This window comes from Mesoplodon mirus (genome assembly GCF_964341445.2).
Source record: "Mesoplodon mirus genome assembly, chromosome: 1".
Taxonomy (NCBI): Eukaryota; Metazoa; Chordata; class Mammalia; order Artiodactyla; family Ziphiidae; genus Mesoplodon; species Mesoplodon mirus.
In genome coordinates, this window is record NC_138976.1 from 5,299,887 (window position 1) to 5,327,568 (window position 27,682).

General features: G+C 48.0%; 1 protein-coding gene across 2 annotated transcripts in view; it reads right to left on the reverse strand.

Moving 5' to 3' along the window:
- Nucleotides 1-7,185: 7,185 nt before the first annotated feature.
- The window catches only part of NUP214 (nucleoporin 214), a 95,996-nt gene continuing 75,499 nt past the window's right edge, over nucleotides 7,186-27,682 (reverse strand). The window contains exons 31-36 of one of the 2 annotated variants that reach the window (XM_082617275.1): nucleotides 23,499-23,652; nucleotides 15,960-16,112; nucleotides 11,417-11,588; nucleotides 9,444-9,583; nucleotides 7,952-7,976; nucleotides 7,186-7,445 (exon numbers count right to left, since the gene is read on the reverse strand). In XM_082617275.1, the coding sequence (XP_082473401.1) occupies nucleotides 7,412-7,445; nucleotides 7,952-7,976; nucleotides 9,444-9,583; nucleotides 11,417-11,588; nucleotides 15,960-16,112; nucleotides 23,499-23,652 (678 nt within the window). In that variant the 3' untranslated portion in view covers nucleotides 7,186-7,411. Of the gene's footprint in view, nucleotides 7,446-7,951; nucleotides 7,977-9,443; nucleotides 9,584-11,416; nucleotides 11,589-15,959; nucleotides 16,113-23,498; nucleotides 23,656-27,682 lie in introns of both variants that reach the window. The other variant, XM_082617274.1, reaches the window with a different exon arrangement.

A 27,682-nucleotide genomic window follows, 5' to 3' on the forward strand; every position in this document is an offset into this window, starting at 1 on the left:
TTTCAGAAAGAAGGTAAATCTGGTACCTACTAACTCATCTTGCTGGAAACAAGAAATAAAAGAATCTGTAGGCCAGTGTCACGCATTTCCACAATTTCTGGAGGAACAGAACTCTGAAATAACCAAGAATTAGAGGGACTGATTTTTTTTTAAAGGTATTACTGCAGCAATTTCACAAGAACACAATGATCTACCAAAGGGAAAAACCACAGTAATCCTAAAATTTATGAATTCATCCGTAAGCAGCAACTGAAAACCATGACCAATTCAAGGCAATGCTGCTTGCTGAAAAAAATCTGGCCCTCCCCCAAACTGCAAGAATTCCCACTCTCTTGACAGGCACTCATGCAGTGGAGAGTTGCACAACAGCTAGATATCTCAACAGGGACCTACAGTTCTCCATAGACTTTCCCCATGTTTTCAGCTTGTGAATACCTAATGCGGGTAACCTTTTCTAACTCATTAAGTCATTTTCCTTGCATGTGAAGGAAACCTAAGGAATTCTGTGTTGAAGAACAGACTTCCATTTTAGATCCATAGACCCTTCTAAAGGATGTTGCCTAGAGGCTTGGGCACTTGGTCCATAGCTCTGGCGTCAGTAGCCAAGATACAGATTGAAGGAGCTTTACTTTAAGGATGAGCAGTGTAAATTTTGTCTTCCTCTCTAGCCCTCTGGCCTCTCTTACCTCTCCAATCTGATATTAGTGCTAGGAAATAAATAGGAGTCATTCACTATTTGATAGTATTAATAAACTTACAAATGGCAACGGATCACCATAACATAGGTCCCCATGGTCCTGTTTCCTGTTACTAGGCAGCTAAGTCAAGTATACTTTGACTATTCTATTTGTTCTTGACAGAAGTTTAGCTTTAAGATAAAATAAACATCTTTGATTAAGAATCCAATTGGAAATTAAATTGACTTTTGGATAGAATAACTCTATCTACTCAGGCAAGTTGCCCTCATGCCCTGATCAGCATTAAATGATGAGCAGAGCTGGGGCCCCTTCTCATTCCAGATACCCCAATCCAATCACTGTGACACAAAATACTCCTTTATAGGTAAGATGAGCCACTGGAAAGAAAAATGAGTTTGAGAGAAGCCCAAGGTACATTCTGATTTTATACCCAAGAGGCAGTGGATGAACACCATCATGAAAAGGCTCATCTGTAAAATAAAAATCAGACTAGAAGCTTCTTCAAAGGCAGGGTTTTAATTTCTGTGTATTTGCAGGTTCCAGTTTCAGGCCCAGAGCATTTTGAGAGACCTCACTTTAACATGGATCACTGGAAAGTGAAATTTCACCTTCATGGGTGCCATTCCATGGGGGAAAATTGTGCAGACAGGCATTTAGGGACACCCAAGAGCGATGAGGGACAGCTCTGGGTGAACTGCCTAAAGTGGGAGGAGGCAGGGCCCACTGGTTTGTACCTTTGAGCAACAGGTACCTGTGGACAAGCCAAAGTCTCAAATGGACCACGTGTTCCTGCCACCCCTTAGTCCTTCAGAGACCACAGGGACCCACGTTATAGCTAGATCCCCATGATGCGACTTTAAAAAAAAATAAATTTATTTATTTTTAATTTTTGGCTGTGTTGGGTCTTCATTGCTGTGCGCAGGCTTTCTCTAGTTGCGGCGAGCGGGGGCTACTCTTTGTTGCGGTGTGCGGGCTTCTCATTGCAGTGGCTTCTCTTGTTGTGGAGCACAGGCTGTAGGCACACGGGCTTCAGTAGTTGTGGCACACGGGCTTCAGTAGTTGTGGCACACGGGCTCAGTGGTTGTGGCTCGCGGGCTCTGGAGCACAGGCTCAGTAGTTGTGGTGCACGGGCTTAGTTGCTCCGCGGCATGTGGGATCTTCCCGGAACAGGGCTCGAACCCGTGTCCCCTGCATTGGCAGGCGGATTCTTAACCACTGCACCACCAGGGAAGTCTCGTGACTTTCAATAATTGATTTTTATTGCATGGCTGAAAACATGAAAATAAAATGTTCAGCACAAGTTTAACTGTGGACACTTTTCTTATCCAGTGAACATCTATTGCACAAGCTGAACCATCATGTGTATCTTTAAGCTGTAATGCTCTGAGCAAGATTTTACCTCTGGACAGTTGAGCTCATTTGTTTTGGAGTATAAACAGCTAACAGAGCAAGCGACTCAGATCTTGCAGCAGACCCATTTTAGCTCTTTGATTACTGCCATTATACTGAGTGCAGTAAATGAGAAGTGGGTCAGGAATGGGGAACTCAGCCTTCTGCTCTCACTCTAATAAATGATGATGATGATAATAATAACACCAGCTTTATATATAATGTCTCATTTAATCGTCAACAAACCTAGACAAATATATTATCATTCCCCCTTTTTACAGATGATAAAACTGGGGCTCAGAGAGGTTAAGTGACTTGCCTTAGGTCACACAGCTAGGATGGGATTCGAGCCCAGACACACACATGACCTTAACCAATAAACTCTACTTGCTGGACTGAGTCATTTTCTTCCCTTTTTTGGGTCTGAATTCCCTTCTGTATTGAGGATAGAATCGAACAGGATCATCTTCGGCCCCCAGATTCCGGCTTCTTTGATTCCCGCTTGGGCCAGCGGGAGCGGAGGTGGAGGGAGGCCGGGAGGAGCGATGAGCTGGACTCGCCGTGACGTGCGGCCCGGGCCCGCCCCGCGCCCCCATCACCACACTGACTCACTCTCTGCAGCTGGCGGGCTAGGGCCGCGAACGACGTGGAGAATCTCTGGCCAAGGCTGTGGAATGGACGGGACTCCACTCACGAGCAGAGAGGGGCGGAACAATGGAGTAACTGCCGCCTTGGTGGGTCTGTGGCCGACCGCCTGTGGGACTCCGGAAAGCCTCAAAGCCAGAGCCCGGAGGAGACGGCGGAGGAAGGAGGGGCCTGGACAGACAGAGGGCGTGGGGCCAGCTGCTTCATCCGGGGTCTGATCGCCTTCCTCCTCCGGAAGCGGACGCGAGCCCCCATCTGTACATGGTGTGCGCCAACGCTGGCGCCACAGACGCAGCCCTGCCCCCGTCCCGCCCCCCTAGGGTTGCGGTTCAGTCGGACGGTCACGCACAAGGTCGGAGCCTCAGAACCGCGGTAACCGACTACACAACCGGCAGCGCGTTTACCATGGTCCACACCCAATGTCAGCTCCTTTCCGTGGGGGTAGACACGACAGGCATGTGAGGGGCTCGGCAGTGGCCCTGGCACAACTGGGCAGGTACTGCCTCTAGAATGAATGACCACCTTGAGGGAGGGCAATCACGAGAGCCAGCGGTGGACGGCCAGGGCCCAGCCGAGGGCAGGCGGGTGCGGTGCGGGGCAGGGCAGCAGGACCTGCCCCGGTTCCTTCTGGCTCCACCGCTGCCCGGCTTAGGACTCAGCAAACTGCTTACTCTCTTGGTCTCACTCTCATCTGGAAGATGTTAAACGTGCAGACAGTAATCATTCAACGAACTATCACTATTATTATCACTGAATATGAGAGAGAGGAATGTGTATTGGAAACACAACCTGCAGGAAGTAAATAAGCTATGCTTTTGTCCAGCGACACCGACGATGAAGCAAGGATGAGTTTCAAGGAAGCTGGCTCCAGCGGAAAGGTTCCACGGTAAAAGTATTTGGGAAATGGCAGACTATTGCATCTTATTGATTTACAAAGCAAATTTGCATATTAAAGGCTCAAAAGAGTCCGATAAAAAGATGTGTTAAATTTCATTCTGTTCATTCTTTTCCCCAACTTATCTGACCGTGGAACCCTTCTTATTTTGGCTGAGTACACAAACGTTCCATAGGAAACATTCTGAAGACAGAGGAGGTTTGGGGGCTAAAACCATCTCAGTCTAATTGCTTTTTTGTCCTCCTGTGAGTGAAGAAGGAACAGACAAATCAGAGAGAACCAGGGTAGGAGGAGGAAGAGACTGATCCTGGAAGCCCGGGGCCGGGAGGTACACCTGCCCCTGCTTTCCGCCCAGCAGGTGACACCCAGAAGCAGCAGGAGAGCCGGCCAATGCCTGGGAGCACTGGGCAGGCGCTCTGTGCGGAAACCTAGTGGGAACCCACAAGTTGACGGAACTGAAGAGAAAAGGGAAGGGTGACACAGACAAGCTCAGGAGGATGCAGGACACTGCCCCTCCTCCTCCAGGACTTTGTCTGAAGCACAACGTGGCGACCAGAGACGGCGGGACTGAGTCGCGTCGGGAGACAGGATGAGGTCAAGGAGGGGACCTCCTCCCACCCGTTAATCGGGGAGACCTCACAGAGGCGGCGTTCAGAAGCTGCCCGAACAGAAAGGCGCTGACAGCCCACCTGTGCTTTCGTATTTCCTTTTTGAGCAGGTGCCCAAAATGCAGCTGAAACTTAAACTCAGTGCCTCTCATCAACAGTTTCAGAAAGATCCCTTACCCTGGACTCGCGGCAAAATAAACACAGCCATGGGAGTGCGGGTCTCTTTCAGATGCTCCACAGGAAGAAGATATTTATAGTTATTGCCATTAACAGGTTTCTCTAAATGTGGACCATGGACCATCTGCGTGGGAATCACCTGTGAAGCTTATCGAAAACACAGCTTGAAGGGACCAACTCAGCTCTGCTGAGGCAGAATCTCAGACTGAAGTGGAGGCCTCCTGTGCTAGAGCTTGGTTAAGCAGGCGCCCTCCCGGGCCCATCTGCGGTCACGCTCCCTTCTCACGGGGACATGACCCTCACACTCGCGGCTGGTCTCCGTTTGCCCCTATTTGGGGAAGGCGCAGCCCCGCCGTCTCCTCCCCGGGCAGGCTGGAGCCACCGTGCATTCCCTGCCCAGCATCCTGGGAGCTTGGGTTTCAGGGGACACATGCTGGCTGCGCTCTGAGATGACCCCTGTCACCCACCAGCGAAATCGACCCCAAAAAAGGAACTGAGAGGGGCTCCCACACCAGCCATACATTCCCTGGTGGCCGCCACCCGACAGTGAGTGCGGGGGTGTTATCTGGCCGAGCTCAGCTGATACGGCCTTAGGGAGAGATGTCACATGCCACCTCGATGGAGGATTACACAGAGAATTTGAGGTCAAGGGTTTAGGCCAAACCAGCTTCTATTTATAAAAAAGAGCCTCTGGGGGGAAACATAAGCGCAGGAGATGGCTGTGTCCGGTGCCGGGCAGGAGGAGGACGCGCTGAGGCAGCTCAGCTCTTGCCTTTCAGTCCCGTTGCTGCCTTGAAGCACGGCCCTCCACCGCGAGCGGCTCCCATCAACGCTCGAATTCCTTTGTCTCAAGTTGGCCCTGTGTACAAACTAGGGAGGGCACACGTGGGAGGAATGAGCCCCGTGCCTGGCCGTGTGGACGTCTGGGGACTGGCTCTGTGGCTGGGGGGGCCTCATATGAGAACAGGTGGAGACGGGCTCTTCAGTTCCACAAAAACCAAAAAGGGTACCCGTTAAATGACTGAAGTCCAAGCTCTCTGGAGGAGGCAGACGCCCTGATTCATGGAACAGACGAACAGACTCTCACTCTCCTCTCATCAACTGCACAGAAAACAGCATAAGTCACCCAGGGGCCCAATTCCGGTTTGGGATTCCTGAAACCCAACGTGCCGCACTAGGAGACTCCTCTTCTGATGAGCGTAACAAACTACTGCCTTCAGCCCAAGGGTGTCCAGTACCAATTTCAGCCCTACTGAATCAGAACCTGCCAGACTGGGGCTTCTGAGTCTGTACTTTACACAGAGCCCCTAGCAGAGTGAGGACCGGCAGGGCAGGCTGTGGCCCAGGGTACCTCCCCGGAGTCTATCCTCTCAACAAGCCAATAGAACCAGCCAGGTCATACTGGCTGTAATGTGACAAATTCAATCACAAGGAAAACTTTTATTAACACCTTTCAAGATACAACTTTCCAATTTATAAAAATCTAAATAACTGTCCCTTTCCAACCCTCCCCTGCTAATGAGCCAAGCCAAAGCGCTGTCCTATTCTGAGCCTGAAAGATAACAAATTCTTATGCCTACGCTTTGGTGCAAGGCAGTCCTTGTTTACCAGCAACTGGCTTGGACATCACAGGCCTAAGAACTAAAATATGCCGAGACCTGAAGAACACTGCATTACAAGCACTTTAATGAGACCAAAGTCACGACCTCTAGGCCACCCTAGCCAACACGTGCCTGGTGGCATCGGGGAGTAGCAACATCTTCTCAACGCCTGGGTCTACCCAAGGGTTATGTGCACTGCGGTTCATAGACAGGAGCCAGGAGTGGTCACCAATGTCACCGTCACCTACTGGAGATAAAAGCTGTTTCTCAATCAACTGTCCACCTTGCCGCCAGAGTATAAGAAATTAGCTGTGGGACACACAGCGCCCAAGAGCCAAACGGAGAGGATGAGCGGAGGTGTTCCAAGGGCAGCACACCTGTCATCAGCACCCCCGGCAGGTTTTCCACGCCTGCCTCACAGCTCCCTGCACTCTGCGGTACTGATACCTCTTCTGAAACTCAGCTAACGCCTGCATAAGCGAGTTGCCTTCCCTCTACTCAGTCACCAAGACGGCACCTTGAGGGGCCTCACTCAATAGCAAAAAGGACGTGAAGAAAAGACACCGAGTTATGGCCTCAAAAAGGCGCTGGCCAGGGCTTCCCTGGTGGCGCAGTGGCTGAGAATCTGCCTGCCAATGCAGGGGACATGGGTTCGAGCCCTGGTCTGGGAGGATCCCACATGCTGCGGAGCAACTAGGCCCGTGAGCCATGGCCGCTGAGCCTGCGCGTCTGGAGCCTGTGCGCCGCAACAAGAGAGGCCACGACAGTGAGAGGCCCGCATACCGCAATGAAGAGTGGCCCCCGCTTGCCACAACTAGAAATAGCCCTCGCACAGAAACGAAGACCCAACACGGCAAAAATATTTAAATTAATTAATAAAAGAAAGCTGTTGTATGTAGAAAACTTAAAAAAAAAAAAAAAAAAAAAAAAGGCGCTGGCCAGCACTCAACCTCTTCCCCCTGGGGAGGGCCCCAGTCCGAGGAGACCAGGGGAAACTGTCTGGGAGAAATGCCTGCCTATCCGTATCCTATGCTGGATCCTTTTGGCAGCCGTCTTTGAAGACACATGCTGCTGGCTGATGGCAGGCTGTGCAGGTTTCTCAGAGCCACAGAAATGAGGAAACCTCTCTCCGTGGCTGTGACCTGAAAAAGCCCACATACATTCTGTATGGAAACAGGCCAAACAGTTTAATAGCGGGGGGGGGGGGGCGGACAACCAACACAACATGTAAAACAAAACAAGCAATCAAGCATCTCTGGAGTTTGGTTTCTGCTGTTTCTTTCGGGGTGTGTATTTCAATGAGAACGTCCAGTTCAAAGGCCTGCTCCAGGGTTTCTCGGTGAAGGGGAGCTGAGAACGCAGTTGGTCACAGGAACAGAGAGGGACACCGACACCCACTCAGCTTCTCCAGCCACCAAAGCCCTGGACAGACCTGCAAGGAAGCGCCGGGAGAGGCAGATCAGCTCCTGCTCTGAGGAAGGGCTTCGGGGCTTGTATCACTCCCTGTGTTCAAAGTTCAGGACCCTGAGTTTTTAATGTCATGCAGTTCTACACAGAAGAATAGAGCGAGGATCAAAAAAATAAGACTTGGTGATCGGCTTGGAGCCCAGGAAGCTCCTGAGACACGAACAGCAAAATAAGCAAAGGCATCTCTCAAGTCCTGCCTTCCAGACTTTGGTCATCAGAAGGCACAATCTTCTCTCTCAGGCTCAGCCCTTGAGGAGAGGCCAAGCCGGGCACCTCCTGCCACATGCCCGAGATCAGCAAGTCCACAGAACCCAAAGCCTGCTGCCAGACCACCATGGTGCTAGGACAAGCTTTTAAACCAGGAAAAATGGGCACAAAATGTACAAACAGAGCAGAAGCTAGTATTTTCACGTACCACACACTCCCCCATCCTTCGTTAATGACTCAAAATAACTGAAGATAGATACTTACGAGCTGGATGATCCAAAGCTAAATCCTGAAAAAGAGGAAAAGGGTGCAGTTAAAACACACACACACGGGACTTCCTGTGGCGCAGTGGTTAAGAATCTGCCTGACAATGCAGGAGACACGGGTTCGAGCCCTGGTCCAGGAAGATCCCACATGCCGCGGAGCAACTAAGCCCGTGTGCCACAACTACTGAGTCTGTGCTCTAGAGCCCTCGAGTCGCAACTACTGAGCCTGCATGCTGCAACTACTGAAGCCCACACCCCTAGAGCCTGTGCTCCACGAGAGAAGCCACCACAATGAGAAGCCCCTGCACCACAACAAACAGTAGTCCCTGCTCGCCGCAACTAGAGAAAGCCCATGTGCAGCAACGAAGACCCAAAGACCCAATGCAGCCAAACAAACAAACAAACAAACAAAAAAAACAAAAAAACACCACCACACACTTGAAAGACAAAGGTGGTCTCTAGGCCGCATTCTTTCCCTCCCTTTGTCTCCCTCCTCCTGCACTGCCTGCAGGTCCAGGCGGGCAGGAAGTGCCGTGGTCTTCTGGGTATTTCAGGGTTCTTCCCTCCTCCCCGGCGGGCACTGGCAGAGGGTCTTGGGTAGGCGCCCTCTCACTGCTGCACCATGCCACACAGATCCACTGCGTCGGGAAAATATGTTTTTTCTACTTCTCCCATCCACTTGCTTCCTCTTCTTGAGGCCAGAGCAGCAAGACACTCGGGTTCTAGGCCTGGCTCTGCTGCTCACCAGCTGGCCCTTTGGGCAAACTGGTTCCTTGGAGTTTTTGTGTCATTTGTAAAATAATAACAATGCCTAACTTCTGTGTCTAGTAAGTGTGGTGCAAGGATAAAAGCAGAATGCACACACTGTACTATGTGGAGAGGCGGAGTGTCAAACAAATGAAAGACATTTTGTAAAGTCTCTATGTCTTATTTTTATTTTTTTCTATATCTTATTTTTTGAGTCTGATTTTTAAATCAAGGTTTAGTAGAACCTGATTTTTTTTTTTTTTTTTGTGGTACACGGGCCTCTCACTGCTGTGGCCTCTCCCGCTGCGGAGCACAGGCTCCAGACGCGCAGGCTCAGCGGCCATGGCTCACGGGCCCAGCCGCTCCGCGGCATGTGGGATCTTCCCAGACCGGGACACGAACCCGTGTCCCCTGCATCGGCAGGCGGACCCTCAACCACTGCGCCACCAGGGAAGCCCCTAGAACCTGATTTTTAAATCAAGGTTATTTTGGGGGGTCCTCAAATCTTGAGAGAAAAATCAGGTCAGCCATTTCTTTACTTGGTAAGAAACAGCACAGCGTTACAAATCTAGTTAAAACCTAAAAAGAACATTTTGTCTTTCAAGCACTTTTGGCTTTTAAAATACTACACTGAACAGCCAGGTAAAACCACTTATTCTTTTTTTTGGGGCCGGGGGTGTCCAGGCATTTACTGAGGAGATGAAAGGAGGGACCACGGTGAGGGAAGAGGTCTGGCTGCCTACCTCCGCTGCCCGATCCGAAGGCAGAGAATCCCCCGCTCTGGGTCCCGAACGCAGAAGACTGTTGGGACAGCGATCCGAAAGTCGGGGCGTTCTGACTGGCGAGGGTGCCAAAGGACGTGGTGTTGCTGCTGCTCCCAAACCTGGGTTCCGGCGAGAAATGAGGCTGCGGTTAAGCGTGGCCACGCGGTCACTCTGCTGCCCGACGGCCTCAGTCCCCCCTCCCGAGTCTCAGGAAGTGAGATTCGCATGATTCGAGGTGACTTGCTTGGTTTAAAGTGGCAGCCTCTCCGAACAAACAGGCTAGAGCCCAGAGCCAACCTTCACCTCAGCTTCGGGAAGAAAAATAAAGGGACGCCATATGAAGCCCCCCCTTGCCCAGTGTTTGAGTTCTCCTCCACTGTCTGGAAATTCCAGGTCACTGGTCCTACTCTAATCCCACTCCTGCCTCGGGTCTCTCATGTACGCCTGTGGCAACTCCTCAGATGTCAGTGGGGGTCAGATACAGTTTCCTGGCCAGGGACCTGAAAAAAGGTGACAGGCTCTTTCGGAGATTTCATACCAAAGCTGGTACTCAGCTCTGCTGGACAAAATGGAACCAGCCAGTCAGGATTTATGTGGGAGAGCCCCCAGCCAAGGCAGAATCTGATACTTTTTTTTACTAGTGAAGAAAATAGCTGGTTTCAAATAAATAAATAAAAACCTCAAGATTCCTAGTCAACCACGAACCTTCCACCAACTTTGCAGCATTATGTGCCGGGCGGTCACTGGCGAGAACAGTGTCCGTTAGAACCTGCCAGAATACTGGCTTAAGTCGATCCCAACTCTCCTTTAAAAGCTTTTCTTAACTTTAAGTCTTGGGGTTTCCTGACTTCCTGGGAGAAACTTAAAAGACCCATCGGTCTCTGCGTGAAATCTAAGAAGCAATACATCAACTTGCTCACTTTCCTTGAAATTCGCCAGCACTGCGGCACCAGCATCTTTCATGGAGAGGAAAGGGTATGAATAAGAAGTCCACTTGAGTTTATTTTCAAGATAAAGATGCTTTCACCTGGCCACCCCTCCTCCCATGTACCCTGACAGTTCTCCCAGACAAGCCCCTGGCTCCACTCCCCACCTCTTTAGCTTTACACATCCTGAGCCAGTGCTGAGGACAAGGACGGCGAGAGGCCTATAAGACATTCATCTCAGACATCCATACCTCCTTTGAAGGAGACACTTTGTAGTCATCACCACATATATTTTACTGGGAATTTGTGGTGTGGTGAAGGCTATTTTTTCCATGGGGTTTTGGTAACCAGAACGAATTTCTGGGGCCCTTAAAAGCAGATCTCTAATATGGCATTTTCAAGTGAGGATATGCACAAGGGAGTGAGAGCCGCCTTGAAGGCTGAGCAGCCGTGGAGACTCTGAAACACGCACGGGGCCCAGGCAGTGCCTAAGGAAGCTGGCCCAGGGGACTGTGCACCGAAGACCCACTCTGGGGGTCTGGAGCGGAGCAGGGGACACAAGGAGTTGTTTGCTCAAGGACAATGGGTCTTCTGCGCAACAATCCCAAGAGGAAAGAATCTGATTAAAAACTATTCATTCAGAGTTTCCTAACAGAAGTCACCATACAAGGGGCAATCTTGGCTGTAAAGCAGCCAAGGTGAGACTGTTTTTCTTCCTTTAACCAATCTTTTAGCTCCACCAGGAGAACAGGGATCTGCCAGCCACTACTCCACGTATCAGGGGACAGCAACACAGCTGACGTCCACCATGTACTGGACAGAGTCTGCCTTGGAAGACACGAACCTTCCCCTGGAGACAACAGGAATCCTGGAGCGACTGGCTTGCTGATTTCGAGGGAGGGGCTTTTAGCTCAGTCGAGAGTAGGGGAAACAGAAGCACTTTCTTTTCAAAGCAGCAGTACTGGGCCCCAGTGCTTCTGCTGACCTGAGCCTGTGGGTTTGCCCAGGCCTCTCTGGGGGGCTTACCCGAATCCTCCCGCGCTGGCGGCCGCAGTACCCTCTCCGAACACTTTGCCTCCCGTCGAGCCCAGAGGGCTTGTAAAGGCTGGGGCTGAACCGAATGCTGGCACCCCTCCAAACCCAGGGGATCCCCCAAAAGTAGGAGGGCTGCCAAACACTGGAGCAGCACCGAAGCCACCTGAGCAAAACAGAGGCAAACAAACAGAAACGGGGAGAAAGAAAGAAGGAGACAGGAAGAGAAGACAATGAGCAGTGAGAAACCAAATCAAAAGAGGGAGGAGAAAGGGAAAAGTACGTTAGAAACTCAAATTCAAAACACTAGAGCAGATGTATACGTATAACAGATTCACTTTGTTACAAAGCAGAAACTAATACACCATTGTGAAGCAGTTATACTCCAATAAAGTTGTAAAAACAAACAAACAAACAAAAAAACGCTATAGCAAAGGGCAACACCCTTTCTATCAGCAAAATAACAAACCCAAACTCAAAACCCAGACCCAACCAAACCCACCACCCCCTCCATTTCTAGCAGAGGGGTCTGGGGTCCACGTAGGAGAGCCCCTTGGAGTTCTAAGAATCCAGCAGACTCCGTGTTTGTCTGCGAGCTCCCTGGTCCCTCCCAGAGGCAAGCTGGACTCATCAGCTCCAAGTCTCGTGAGATCCAACTGCCACCAAGAACCAACTCCACGCACGGCAGACCCCCGCCCAGACCCTCTGCCACGTTTTGAGACTCCTCACTGAAAAGTCATGCTCAAAAGCGCCGATCCCTACCCAGCTGTCAAAGTGGTCAGAGTTTATGACTTATCATCACATGGGCAAGGCATCTCACTTCATGGAAACACAAATTATAAAATTAGAGGCTCAAATCCCCTCTCAGGGAGAATCTGCGAGCCGGGTTACAGAGGAGATGGAGAGGCTGACGCTCGGCCAGGTGCCTTTTACTTATTTAGAACCTGAGAGCTCTCACATCTCTCACAGGAGTCTTTCTCTCCCTGTACAGAAGAATTTTTTAAAAATGCTCTCTCTCTGCAGTCAGGAACTACCCCTCAATAAAAAAGCACACCGTTTCTTGTCTGGAGGAAGGCTGCTCCATCAATGTGATAAGGCAATCAATCAGCCGGGAGGAGAGCCCTGGGTCCATGGCCCCCTGGGCAGGCTCCCAGCACTCTCACTCACGTGGACACAGGCCCGCAGGGGTGGCACGCACGCAGGTGACCGCACAGGAAGGGCCAGGCGTGCCAGGCCACCTCCCCTGATTGCTGGATGCCCATCAGGCACGGGAAGACAGAAGGTCCTTCCCTAACTGTTCCTTCTGCTCCCGAGGAGGGTTCCCAAACCCCAAGATACTGCATACATCACTCTAGGCTATTAGCAGAGACACCTGCTGAGTATCTATTGAGCAGAACAGAGCAAAACGGTACAAGAGGTGTGCTCTAAAGGGCAGCATTTCTTACAGTGCCCATCGGCCCAGGAGCTACGTGCTGAAGGGAGGAGTGGTGGCCCAGGCAGAGCCAGGAGGCGATTTGCCCAGGGAGACGGGGACCTCATTCTCGCCCCTTCAGAAAGTGAATCCCGGTGATAGAGGGATCACTCAGGCGTTCTTACTATGAGCGTAATCACAGCACAAGCTTCGGCCACCTGCAACAGGAAAGATCAACTGCTGGACACGAAAAGCTGTCAGCTGAACGCCTTAGTTAGCTGCTACTTTGTGGTTCAATCATTTGCTTATTTACCATGAACAGCAGAAGCACAACTGAGAAGGTGCTTTCTGTGAGGGCTCACGTTTGGGTTTACATTCCGTATTTTAAAACCTTGAGTGAAATTCCAAGCCATGATAATGGAGACTGTTGGGTTACAAATATAACAGACTGGAAAAAAAAAAAAGTGCTAAAAAACCCTTGCAGTTGAATTATTTAAGACTGATCACAGATCTGGTTACACTTTCTTCCTGGACACACAGGCCTTTATCTAGTGCCTTGTACTCAATAGTGTTCAGAGTTCTTGGTGGAAGGTGAGTGAAAAATGAGAAGTCACAATGATACAGAAAGTACACTGGACAGGGAGGGGAGGAGACTAAGTGCACGCGCACACACACACAGACACACACACACACACACACACACAATGCCCCCAAAACAACAAATCCATGTCACAGATACATGAAACAGAAGAGAATGGTCACTTGGGCTTTATTTCTGGAGACAGACAACTCACTCCTGATGCTAGGGGGTTCCAATTTTATTAGATGCTTATATTTTTTCTCCTCCAGAAGAGACAGAAATTTAGTAGTACTCAATGATAATAAGATTTCTGATTTACTGAGGGCCCTCCACGTGCCAGGTGCTGTACACCAGTTTGCTTCAATCCTCCCAACAAACCTGGGACTCCCTACTTTACAGGTGAGGACCCCGAGGCTCAGAGAACATGTCTCTCATCTACGCTGAGCCAGCTGGTGAGCGGTAGAGCTGGGATGGGAACAGGGCTGAGTGACTCACAAGACTACCTATCCCCTCACCACTACTACGTGCCACGCTGCCCCCTGCCAGTGCCACCAAATCCAGCAACTCCACTGACAGAGCAGTGGCGTGACCCCAGTGGACTGGGGGTGGCAGGAGGTCATTTTCAGTCTGCCTCACTTCCTGTCCTCTCCTCAAATGATCTCCAGTGGTATTATTTTCTCCTGCAACTGTACTCAAGGGAGGAAGGGCACTTTTGGGACTCCAGAGACCCACCCACACCAGCAATCTAAAAATCCCTCGAGACCCCAATCTGGGTGGATTCATGGGGCAAGTCATCAAATAGGAAAAGTATTCTGAAACGTGGGAGGACACATTTTCTCTCAGACTGCAAAAATAAAAGGGGCTAATTCTCGGATCAACTGGGACATGATCCCAGGATACGGAACAACATAGAAGATAAACATGAGAATCGAAGAAAACATGATCAGGTTCCTGAAAAAGTAAATTTAAAAGTCTTGATGATTAATAAACTAACATTTCTTAGCCAAATAATATTTGCCTTGTCAAGCAGGACCAAAACCTTTGTAGCCCTTTCATTTTTAAATCATTCACTGCAGGGAAAGGTGGCGGCAGAATAGAGCTGTGATGCTCATTTCTAGTCCATTTTAAATTCTAGGAAGGAGTGTAAAAAAACTAGCACTCAGGGCTTCCCCGGTGGCGCAGTGGTTGAGAGTCCGCCTGCCGATGCAGGGAACGTGGGTTCGTGCCCTGATCTGGGAGGATCCCACATGCCGCGGAGCGGCTGGGCCCGTGAGCCATGGCCGCTGAGCCTGCGCGTCCGGAGCCTGTGCTCCGCAACGGGAGAGGCCACAGCAGTGAGAGGCCCGCGTACTGCAAAAAACAAAAAAACAAACAAAAAACCCCCCAAAACACAAAACTAGCACCCATAGACTAACCCAGCCCAGGCACGGGTCTGAGGAAAGGTGCACAGTGCGTTCAGAAACCACAGCAAGTGTGGTTCTAAAAGGTGGGATTCCAGGTACTAATTCGGGGCAGTTCTGCTCCTCAGTCAAAGCCACCCAGGCATCTGCTCCTTGGGTTGGGTCCTTCCTCTGCAACCCCCCCATAAATTCAGAGCATCCCATACACACAAGGGAGAAGTATCCTGCCCGCTCACCTGTGGGGCATTTACTTTATTTTAAAGAACTGCTTGCTCAGCAAACATCCTCCCCCTTTGCCCCCTGCCTTAAAAAAGTCTTTTCACACAACCTTCCACACAACAGGGCAGGTATGCACAGATCCCCTCTGTAGATCTCAGAGACAGAAACAGGATAGAGGGGCAGCTGACAGAGATGAAGTATGGTTTTGCGGGTAGACATATACTGTTCTTTAAAATTTTAAATTATAAGTGTAATAATACACGATTGTAAGAAGCCACACAGTTTATAAATGTATACTTTAAAAGTAATGCTGGGATAAAAAGTAGTATTGTTAATGTTCTTTATTCCTGACTACATGGGTATATTCTAACTGTGAAAATTAATTGAGCTGCATAGTTATGATATGTGGATACTGTATATGTACGGGAATATCAATACATTTATGTATGGTACACTCAAAAGTAAAAAAAAAAAAAAGTGATTTGGGAAGGAGGACAAATGACATAGACATAAGAAATTAAAGAAATAATCTGTCTTGCCCATCACAGGTAATGGGCATCCAAGCAAATCTGACTTAGGAGGCTTTCTTGTTTATATTTCAGTTATCATGGTCCTGTATGTTCCCTCACTTTGGTTGTTAAATGCAACTAAATATTTACAACGCTTTCTTCCCAAAGAAAACATGAAGTTCTCTTCAGGGCTGCATGCTATGCATTCTGTGCTTTTTAACATGTCTCAGGAGACCTAGAACAGCGTCAGAAACGTAGTAGATGCTCAATAATTAGAAAATGAATTTGGGGGAAAAGATCCCTTCATCCATACTCCATACTCTCCCCTGAGAACACCCCAGAGAGCCCTCCTTCCAGAGGTCTATGCAATGTTAAATACGCATCTAACGATAACCACGGCTAACAGGCATAGGAGTACCTGTTTTACTTGGAGTGGAAAACCCAAAGCCTTGGGAGGCCACACTTCCTCCTCCAGAGCTAAAGGTGCCAGCAGGTTTCTGGTCTCCAAATGATGAGCTGGCAAAGCCGCCAAACGTCTTGGCTCCACTGTTTCCAAAAAGGTTAGAGGTATCTGAAGAGATGAAGAACACGTATGAGGGAGATCAGAGGGAGAAAATGTCCTTATCTGCTTCTCAGAGCAGAGAAGGAAGGAACCTCACTAGGTGTCTGCGGAGAAGGGAATGATAGAGAAGTCAAGGATCCAAGATCGCTGAGTGGCAGTGAAACAGAAACCTTCTTTGATTTGCATGCATCTTTTTTTTTTTTTTTTTTTGCGGTACGCGGGCCTCTCACTGTTGTGGCCTCTCCCGTTGTGGAGTACAGGCTCCGGACGCGCAGGCTCAGCGGCCATGGCCCACGGGCCCAGCCGCTCCGTGGCACGTGGGATCCTCCCAGACCGGGACACGTGAACCCGTGTCCCCTGCATTAGCAGGTGGACTCTCAACCACTGCGCCACCAGGGAAGCCCTGCATGCATCTTGATGACAAGTTTTTAATCATTCTGGTGCTCAGGCTCAGGATTTCCTGGCGTGATTCTACAGGCACAAAACAACGGGGCTGCAACAGGTCCTAGTGAAGAGGCTCTTCTGCAGAAAGGTACCTGCATGCCCACAGGTATCACAGGTTATGTTCAACACAGGACCAACCCCGCAGCTGCACACGAGACCATTTGCTTCTGAAGAACAGGGCTGGTTTTCATGGACCTCCTCGTATGAAGACCAACTTCAAATTTTGTCAGACTAGAGAAAACAAAGAGCGAATCCAAACCGAGCGCGGTGGCTTCCCGCGTTCTGCTGGGCAAGCTTGCCACTGCCTGACCTGTGCAGAGAACGGCAGATGAAATAGGAAAAACCCTGCTGCTCCTACCTCTGATCTGATAGGAGCTAGGCATGCCCTGAAGAATGTAAGGGGCCAGCAAGACTTCCAGTCTAATTTCCTCTTTCTAAGAGGTTCAGTTAAGCCCTTGACCTTTCAGATGCTTATCTAGTGGGTCACTCCCGCAGCTACACACTGAATCGGCTCCAAGACTTAAAGGAAAAACGGAAATGAGGGACTTTCCTGGTGGTCCAGTGGTTAAGAATCCGCCTTCCAATGCAGGGGACATAGGCTCGATCCCTGGTCGGGGAACTAAAATCCCACGTGCCACGGGGCAACTAAGCCCGTGCGCTGCCAATTACCGAGCCCACACACTCTAGAACCTGCGAGCCACAACTAGAGAGCCTGTGTGCTGCAACTACTGAGCCCGTGCACTGCAACTAGAGAGAAGCCCGCGTGCCGCAACAAAAGACCCCACATGCTGCAACGAAGATCCCGCGTGCCGCAACTAAACCCCACTGGAGCCACATAAATTAATTTAAAAAAAAATAAGGAAGTGAACTACTAAAAACCAAGATGGGTGAGAAGTTTTTTGTTACAAGAAATGCGAATCTGACAGGCAACATATAAACAGCCAAAGTCATATACACAGAAGTGCTTGGAGAGAGTACAAACAGCACACTAAATAACAGGAATTTTTCTTTAACCCTTTTCCCGGGGGGAGAGGGGAGGGATAACTCACATATCCCCACCATGTTTGGATGCGTGTTTTACTAAAATGAGATTGCACCCACAGTAAGGCAGCAAGAAGCTCTGCTGAAATGGGATCACTGCCCAAAGCCACAGGCATGGACAGGAGGCTGAAATGACATGCTCCGGGTGGCAATGGGGCATTGACTCCATGTCACCAAGCGAGGCCTACAAACACCTGCATAGGCCAGTCTTCCCCCAAGCCCATCAGGCGCTCACAGAGAAGGTGATGGAAAGGAGAAGAGTGGAGGGCGAATAACTCTGCAAGTCGAGCCGTCTGAAGAGGTGGTCCACCACTAGCCCGTCAGCACCAGGGTCTCTCATCTCGCTCTGCTGCCAGTCCCACCCCAGTGTGAGATGTAACTCCATTGCTACTTCCGCTTGCAACGCTCTTGATCTGCAGGCCAAGAAGTGAGGAGCCTCACCTCAGGGGCACAAGCACCTCAGTGTCTAGGCACTGATAACACAGAGCCTCAGACCACCGCAGGGTCACCTGCTCTGTAAAACTACTGCTGAGGGCTTCCCTGGTTGCGCAGTGGTTGAGAGTCCGCCTGCCGATGCAGGGGACACGGGTTCGTGCCCCGGTCTGGGAGGATCCCACATGCTGTGGAGCGGCTGGGCCCGTGAGCCATGGCCGCTGGGCCTGCATGTCCGGAGCCTGTGCTCCGCAGTGGGAGAGGCCACAGCGGTGAGAGGCCCGCGTACCGCAAAACCAAACCAAAACAAAACAAAACACAAAAAAAACCCTATTGCTGACAGTTTGGGAGCTTGGCTGTGAGTAGGCCAGGCGCTGAGAGCAGGAGTGTATAACAAGTTCCTTTTCACCACCTTCATGTACGGTCGCACGGGACTATATACCCTCCGGCAGAGTCTGCAAAATGCCCTCTTGAGCAGTCTGATTCTTCCCTTAGTGAGCTGGCTGAAGGTTACATCAGATTCCCCCAATGGCAGTACAAAACCAGGCTTCTCAGTCATTCCTTTTATTTGGTATTTCAAGAACAGAGGACTGCAATTTTCTGACTTTGTTAGTGCTAACAAGGCAAAAATTCCAAATAGCAAACAAATTCAAGTACAAGATTAGAGGCTAGATCTCCTCTTGGAGAAATCAGAAATACAGAGATGAAATGATTTTACTGGGACAGTGCTGGAAGACAAATTCTAGAGAAGTCAGAGAACATTTAGAAGTCTCCGGGCTTCTTTATCCCTTTATCTCTTTAAAACTCCTTTGTCTTTAAGATGTTCACAGATATGACAGTGGAATAAATGAGCTGTGCAGTCAGCCCTGGCTTCGAAAACCTAATAACTGTGGGGCAAGGACTTAACCTTCCCGAGTCCCAGTTTCCTCATACATATAATGGGACAGCACTGTGCCCAGGCAAGACTGCTGGGAAGACTGAATGAATTAATGTATGGAAAGCCCCTAGTCAGGCATAAGGCAGGTCCTAGAAAACAGGACTTCCCTCTCTGTTTAACTTTCCTCCTGCCAATCATGTTTTCTATCCCAATCAAGTTCAATATAATAAAACAGAGCAGGTCAGCTGTAGAAAGTTAAACCCTTTTCATTTTGCAAAGATCACTAGAATCAAGCCATTCAAGTTGTAACAGTTGTCATTTGTAGTCTCAAAAGGAGCTCTGCATGTTGAAACGTTTTAGGATTTATTTAAGCTGCTCTGAAACAAAGTGGCATTAAGTGATGGGATGTCTGCTTCTCTCTGTCTCTATGGCCAACAATGTGCTTCTCGGTTTTCTCCTAGTGGCTCCAAAATAACAGTCTCTAGCTCTTGAAAATATGGTATCTTGGTTGTTGGAACAATATTTCATTGTGGAAGAGACTTCTTCACTTGTGAACTAGCCAGTAAGAAAGCTTGTCTTTGCAGAGCCACCAGATGGCCTCCACTGGGGGTTCCAAGAACGGGATGCCAAAGCATCCGCTTTGGGCTTCCCCCCACTGGTGCAACGTGGATCCTCCGTGGTCTTTTATTTGGCAAAAACACTAGCAAAATCCAACATCAGGGTCTGACCCAATTTAAATTAAATGATACTTGACATAAATTTGATATAAATAACATCACAGAGACCAGGTCCCACGTCATTCTGCAGGTCTAAAGTCACTAGACAAGAATTCAACACACACTGAGAAGGTGGTTCTCAGGAAGCCCTTGTCCAGGATACCTTCCCAAGACATTCTCTTAAAGAAGAGCAGTAGAAGGAACCTTGTGGGACCAAAAGATTCTCATCAAATGACTCCTTCATCCTCATACAAACATGTCTTTCAAGCCCCTGTGCAGAAAGAATGTGCTGAGAATTGTTCTCACCAGTGTCTTTAGCACAAGACTCAAGGAGGCAATAGGGCCTTACAGGTAGCAATTCACAGGACCCCCAGGGGTTAACTGTATCTATGGTAGAGTCTTGGGGAAGAGAGAGAGAAGAAACCTTTCTAGTGTGAGCTTCTGGATACAGAACACGCCAACTCCAAGCACCAGTGTTCCTAGCTTGTCTTTCTCGATCAATGCATAGTTCCAATTACTTCTCAGGCCTAGAGAGGGCAGCTCCAGGACCAGGCAGCCTGGGGCCTAAATGTCACCAAGGGAAGTGCTGGCCGCCCAATCTGTGCTCAGATATCTATCTGCAGGGGAGCATGTTCGATGCCATGCGGAGTGATCACAAGGGCTGTCAGACAAGGCGTACGGGGAAGCGTTCCACTCCATGGCGAGGCCAGAGGATCTCAGCAGGCAACGCGGTGGACCAGAGCTCTGCACACACGCCAGGATGAAACCCCCCTTACGCCACTTAATGGCTGTTACCACTGGAAGCCCACATTCCCACTCTGAACCTACTTCCTTATTGGTAAAATGGGGATGGCCACATCTGAAAATACTGTTGTGAGAGGTGATTAGACCACACACACTGAACAACTGGCGCACAGCAGGTGATCAGTAAAGATGAGTTCCCTTCTGCTGACGGCTCGTGAAAGAACAGAGCGTAAGGGCTGCAGGATTCCAGAGAGGGAGAGATCACTGTGCATCCTCGTGACCTTTCGGCCACGCTGCACAGAGGAAGACGTACATTCATGCTGAAAGGAACGGTAGGTTCAGAGGAGCGGCATGTGGGGAGCAGTGTGAACCCTGGCATGAAGCACAGAGAAGTGAGGGTGTGTGTGTGCGCGCACGCGTGCGCAGGTGAAGGAATTCAAAGTCAGAAAAGTGTGTCAGGGCTCATGGAGGGCCCTGCATTATAGCCTAAGGAGTTGGTCTGGACTTTGATCTATAGTTAGTGGGACATTGCCAAAGGGTTCTGAGTAGGGAGAGTGGCAAAATAAAAGAGTTTTAAGACATTCAATTTGGCACAGATTTCCAGACCACAGTGTAGGAGACAGCGGGCAGAGAGGGGAGTGTGGAGACTCCTGTGATAACCTGGATGACAATGGGGACACACCCCACAATGACAGGGAAAGAGGAGAGGGAAAGAGCAGGGAAGGAACTGTCTGGCAGGCAGGAAGAAAGCCAGGAGCCCATCCACACAGGGCAGGAAACAGTGCTGCTCAGACGATCACACGCCGCAGGGTCGCCCGAGGAGAAAGAGGCCGCCCCTGTGACCTGCAGAAAACATTCTCAGTTCTGTGGTGAGGCCAGTGTCCTCCCCAGGGGCCTTCCAGCTCCTTCTCCACTGTTCCTTCCTCTCATCCAGCACTTGGTCCTCAGGGCTACAGAAGCTCTTGTCCGTTTCACTAGCAAATCACGCAGTTAGTTTTAAAAACCAAAATAATGCTAAATCTTTCCTGCATACTTTCAAATTCACTTAAACTTCCCTTAAGCGTGAAAGTAAACTGCTGGTTTATAACAGCTGACGTTTAGGAGATGAAGACCCGCAGGTGTCTGGTATCAAGAACAGATATATGTTTATCTTAAACCAGAACTAAAGAATTAGAAACAATGGTGTGCCTATGAACAACAGGTCGGGGCCGGGCGGGGGTGTCTGTCCCCGATTCTGCAGCACTGTCCAGTTACTATGGTGTAAACAACTACCCCCTGATGTCACTGAACAGGGAGCTGGGGAGAAATGTGCAAGCTGGCTCTCCCGAGCCGGTACAGGCCAGCTCCAGTCCATCACTGAGAGAAGGCCATTTTCTGCCAGGTAAGAGTCACGGCATTAAAGGTGAATCTGACAGGAGGAAAGGATTTTTTACAAAGATATGACACACCCACGTTTTAACAAAATAGGCTAGTAACACCATCTTTTATTTTATTTTTTATTTATTTATTTATTTTGCAGTATGCGGGCCTCTCACTGTTGTGGTCTCCCCGTTGCGGAGCTCAGGCTCCGGACGCGCAGGCCCAGCGGCCATGGCTCACGTGCCCAACCGCTCCGCGGAATGTGGGATCTTCCCGGACCGGGGCATGAACCCGTGTCCCCTGCATAGGCAGGCGGACTCTCAACCACTGCGCCACCAGGGAAGCCCAGTAACACCATCTTGCAGACAATAATCTACCCATGGGACAAACCCACGTTTCTCACTAGCATGTTTTATCAAATGCCTGTTCTGTGCTAGACGCTGTGTTTGGCACCTTATGCACGATCTAGCTGAGTTCTAGGTCTGCCACTTTCTGGCTCTGTAACTAAAAATCACCTAACCATTCTGGCCTTGTTTCTTGATTGGAAAAGGGAGACTGACACCCGAGGATCACGTTTTCGAAGTACGTGCTGTGGAGCCCTGCAGCTGTGTGCTGACAGCCGGGGAAAAGATGGGGAACCCACCCAGGAGTATCGCTGGTTCTTGGCCCCTGCTTCTGAACACCCTGTTTTTCTCTGTTTTATATATCAGGATTCTGCGTAAGAGTTCATCTGCAGAAACGGCTTCTGAAAACTGTTCCTAGACTTGACTTCTCAGATCCCTTCATTCTAGGGTTCTAAATTCCTCCTAGCAGAACACAAATTTCTGATTATATAATTTCACAAGTTTAAAGCTATGTGTGTCTTCACTATAATCTCTCCTTATATATTACTAGATGAACAGTGACATCAAAATAACCGATCTGTGACTCCAGGAGTCTCAGCAAAGAGTTTTGCTTTTTAACTACATGAGCCTTAATATCAAGGAAACATCTGTCCTGTCTATGGAACGCGAGCTCTCGCATTAAGGTCGCGTATAGCACAACAGATGAGAGAAGCTTCTGGTAGAGCGTATTAAACAAGAGAAGCTAAGATGAAGGTGACAGGTGCCCGACTTCCCATCTCAGTCTCCCCTGGCAGCAGGATATATTTTTTTAGAAGATTTAAACAAACAAATTTCTTTCATTTCCAACCATGAATAGACAGCTCAACAAGGAATTAGCTGGAGAAGAAGGTGCCAGCAGAAAGATGCAGCTTCATTTGAAAATAAGACAAAAACGTAAGAGATGAGAAATAATGACGGCTTCAACTTTTGTGTGACATTTCTCTACAGTAGCTGAATTTTAAAGCAAATTCAAAGAGAGTCCAACACAAATGAAAATCCAGATGCTCCTCCAAGCACACCCAGCTTGTTCTGCTGCTCTCTTTTATGCTTGTCTGCTTGCATTCATTTCAAGTCATTTCAACCCTAAGAAACAGAGCAATTTGGGCCTTGGGAGAGAAGAGGGGAGTAGCTCAATACACAGATCCTCTCTCCCTGCAGCTCTGATGTCTTTACATGATTATATAGGACATCTCATTAGAAAACCAAAAATAAAAAAACAAAATCAAAACAGATCACAGATCAAAATCAAACAAAATCAAAACAGATCAGGTAGATATTTTAAATGGGCCTTCTAGACTTTTTCTTTCCTTTCTACACTTGTCACTGAAGCTTTGATAACACCACGAGGATGACAATGACATCAGGGGACCAAAAGACTGGAAAAACTTTCTTAACTTACTTGGGGTGGCTGTAGATCCAAAGCCCCCGCTGGCCGAGCTGAATGGGTTTTTGTTGGCTGCATCTTGGCTGGGTTTCCCTCCAAGGCCACTGAAGAAACCTCCCCCTCTTCCAGTGTTTCCAGACCCAAACACGCTGCCACTGGAAGAGGATGACTGCTAAAAAACAAAAGGGACAGGAAGCAAGATAAGATGAGAGGTCACGGTAAAATGGCAGGCCACATCCACAGAGAGGAGGCACTCACAGCTGTACCAGTGGAAGAAGCAGGAGAACGTTGATTAGTTCTGGTGCAGATGCTCTAACACCCACAAAGGAAGCTGAGCTCTGGACAGGAACACTCTACAATCACAAGTTCTCAAGTTCTTCTACGTGCACAGTTCTCTGAAAACATCATTTGTGGTAGGTGGGAGTCTTAACAGTTCATCTGCCCTGCTGCCTGCAGTCTCTGCTGGACATGACGCCAGGGGCAGGAAAACCAAGCCCTCAAAAGCGCCCCCAAATGCGAAAGTTTAAAAACATGTCTAGGTTATGATGAGCACCAATTATTTTGATTCCTCTAGTGTTTGGCTGACCTCATCAGCAACCGACGATAAGGGATTTACACTGTCTTTTCTCCCAATTTGCGCGCTTTTATTTCGTAATGACTTCCCCAGTACTGCAGAAATGAGCTTAAATTAGCTCCACTGTTGAAATGATGACCGCAGCTGAATTCTGTCCAAATTTGCAAATCTTATGCTCAGAGGATGCTGGGCACGTGCTGACACAAAGCTGTATCAGGCACCACACACTGTATTTTTGTTTGTAAACTGGTTCTTTAAGGAAGACCAGTGCTAGATTTGAGGGACCATTAATGATTAGTTAAGTATGATATCTCCCTGGCTGATAATGTAGAATACGATGGGCCATTAGAAATGGGTCGCTGTGCACAGGAACCTTACAGGAGCCCCTTCAAAGGTGGGGGGGAACCAGAGAAGTGTACAAGTCCCTCTTCTTTCTGGCAAAATAAACCACCCACCTCAAAACAGTGAGTGAAATATCAATAAATGAGCTAGGAAGGTAGTGTCCTTCAGAAAAGTGCCTAAAATGTAATTTACACGCTCAAAAAATGGCTGCTGTGCAGTATTTTGACAGTGACGATAATGAACCAATGACCAAGCGCTTTCTCTGTGCTAGGCACTTTTCTACGCACTTTACAAATAATTATTTAATCCCCACAACAGTCAAACCTCTAGCAGGCTGCCCCTGAAACATGCCCCAGCACACCCCTGCTCTGAGCCCCTGTACCGTGACTTTCTGCCTGGACCATAAGACAACTTCACTGACGTTCTGCTTCCCCTACAATCTGTGTTCACACAGCAGCTAGATTAATCCTTGAAAATGGCAGTCAAAACATTTCACTCCTGCTTACAAATTCTGAAAGACACACATGACTCGGCCCCATCCATCTCTTGGCATCGTCTTCTATCACCACCCCCCCGCACTTGGTACAGTCACACCAGTCTTTCGTGCCTTGGACACGACAAGCTAAGTTTTACCTGAGGGCAACATACTTAATGTACTTGCTTGTCTCTCTCCTTTTTTTTTTTCCCCCTTTAAACTTCTTTAAAAACAACAGTAACTGTTTACTACAACCATTTAATGATGAGTAACAGCTTTTTAAAACTTGGAATGAAATCCAACCATAAGAGCACAGGCTTTGATAACTAGTAAACTGACTTTCAAAGGAACGAAGACGTGACAACTATGCATGCATGCGGAAAACAGAAAATATCAGGTTTCTTGGCTGACTTCCACGCATCAGGCTGAAACATAGGAAACTGCCAATATACGGACATTTTTGCCCTACAAGGAAAAAACCAAAACAAAAACCCCACCAAACCCAGCAATTTCAGATGGCTCAACTTATTTTTAAAAACATGATTTGAAAAGTAATGGATATCTGCAGAAATGAATAGAAACGGGTAGCACTTCACTGAAGTGAATGTGAATCGACAGTTATTGCATCCTCAGAAGCGGGTTAGAGTATCCCATTCATTTTAACTACAATAAATAACAATAGTTTTAAAAACTTTAAATTATGGAAAATCTCAAAAGTATAGATGGAGGAGCATAAAGAACCCATGTACCCATCACCCAGTTTCACCCGTTAACTCACAGCCAGTTGAGTGTTACCTAGAGCCCCATTTTCTTCCCCTCAGCCTTTATTAGTATGAAGTAAATCCCAGACATCTCACCATTTCATCCATGGATCTTCCAGTATAAAGCTCTAAAACATAAACCATAACCATAATAACATTATCGTGTCTAAAAAATTAATTCCTTTATATCATTGAATAGAGAGCTAGTGTTCAAGATCCAGCCTAATAAAATTGCCAAAAAACCCTGTGAATCTCATCCAGCCTCCAGACCCAAACACCATGTCACAGGAAGTAACAGAGGGGACAGAGAAACAAGTTAATCGGGCGCCACACTGCGGGGATCTCCAAAGGACCGACAATCTGCTCTGTTCATCAACTGTGCTGTGAGGGAAAATAAAAGAGGGGCGGTCCTGGGAGGGCAATTTATAGATACAGAGGCTGAAGAGAACTATCAGCCAATCTCAGGGAGTGAACCTGACTTGATCCTGATTCAAAGAAACAAACGTAAAAACAGACATTTACGAGACTTCTTCAGAAAGGCATTTCCTGACTATGGAACCTAAATCAGCTTCCCTGACTGCCACATCATCCCGCTTTACTGTCTTCACAGTACTGCAATGAACTATCTGACATGAAACTGTTTTAATAAAGACTGACACCCCTCCCCACCCCCCCAAAATGTAAGCTCTATGGACACAGCCACTTTTGTCTGTCTTACTCATTACTGAATCCCGGCATGAATGTTAAATTAATTTTCACAGTCCTGGTTCTCTACTGCCATTTGAACAACATTAAATCTTCTGATCCATAAACACAGCATGTCCTTCCATTTATTTAGATCACCTTTAATTTCTTTAAACAATGTTTCATTGTATTCAGAGCACACGTTTTGCACTTCTGTTAAATTTATTTCTAAGTATTTTACTTCTTTTCATGATATTGAAAATGAATTGTTTTCTTTATTTCAATTTCATTTTCAGACGGTTTGTTGAAAACGTACAGAAATACAATTAATTTTTATATATTGATCTTGCACCCTGCAAACCTGCTGGCCCCATTCATTAGTTCTAGTTCTGTAGTGGATTCCTTTGGGATTTCTATATACATGATGTTACCTGCAGATGCATAGTTTTACTTCCTCCTTGCCAATCTGGATGCATTTCATTTCTTGCCTAAATGACCTGGCTAGACACAACATATGCTCTTGAGAGCCATCCCTATAGTTGCATGCCATCAGCCGTCCTTCCCTTCTTATTGTTGAATAGTATTCCACTGTGTGAGGACGCCAGGGTCTACTGTTCCCCTGCCCATGAACATCTGGACTGTTTCCAGGTGTGGACTATCATCAACAAAGCTGCTATGAACATTCTGATAGAAGTCTGTCTGTGAGTATATATTTTCATTTCTTTTGGGTGAATACCTAGGACTAGAATTGCTAAACCACAAAATTAGTGTATATTAACTTACTGAGAACTTGCCAAATGGTCTTCCAAAGTGACCGCACCATTTTACCTTCCCACCAACCAGCAACGCATTAAGAGATCTAGTCACTCTAGATCTTTTCCACATTTGGTCTTGTTGGTTCTTAAGTTTCAGTAATTCTACAGGTATGACATAGTATCTCATGGTTTTAATCTGTATTTCTCTGATGACTAACAATGCTGAGCAAGTTTCATGTGCTTATTGGCCATTTGCATAGTCCCTTTTGTAAAGTATCTGTCCAAGTATTTTGCTTATTTTAAAATTGAGGTGTCGTTTTATTTTTGAGTCATAGGAGTTCTTTATATATTCTGGACAGAAGCCCTTTAATTTATGTATTGTAAATATTTTCTCCCAGTCTATACCTTGCCTTTTCATTTTCATAACAAAGTCTTTTGATGAGCATAAGTTTGTAATTTTAATGAAATCCAGTTTTTCAATTTCTTCTTTTATGGTTAGTGCTTTTTTGTGTTCTAAGAAATCTTTGTCTTCCAATGGTTTCTTCACAGTGGCATTATTGACACTTTGGGCCACATATTCTTTGTTTTGGAGGGCTGTAGGATGTTTA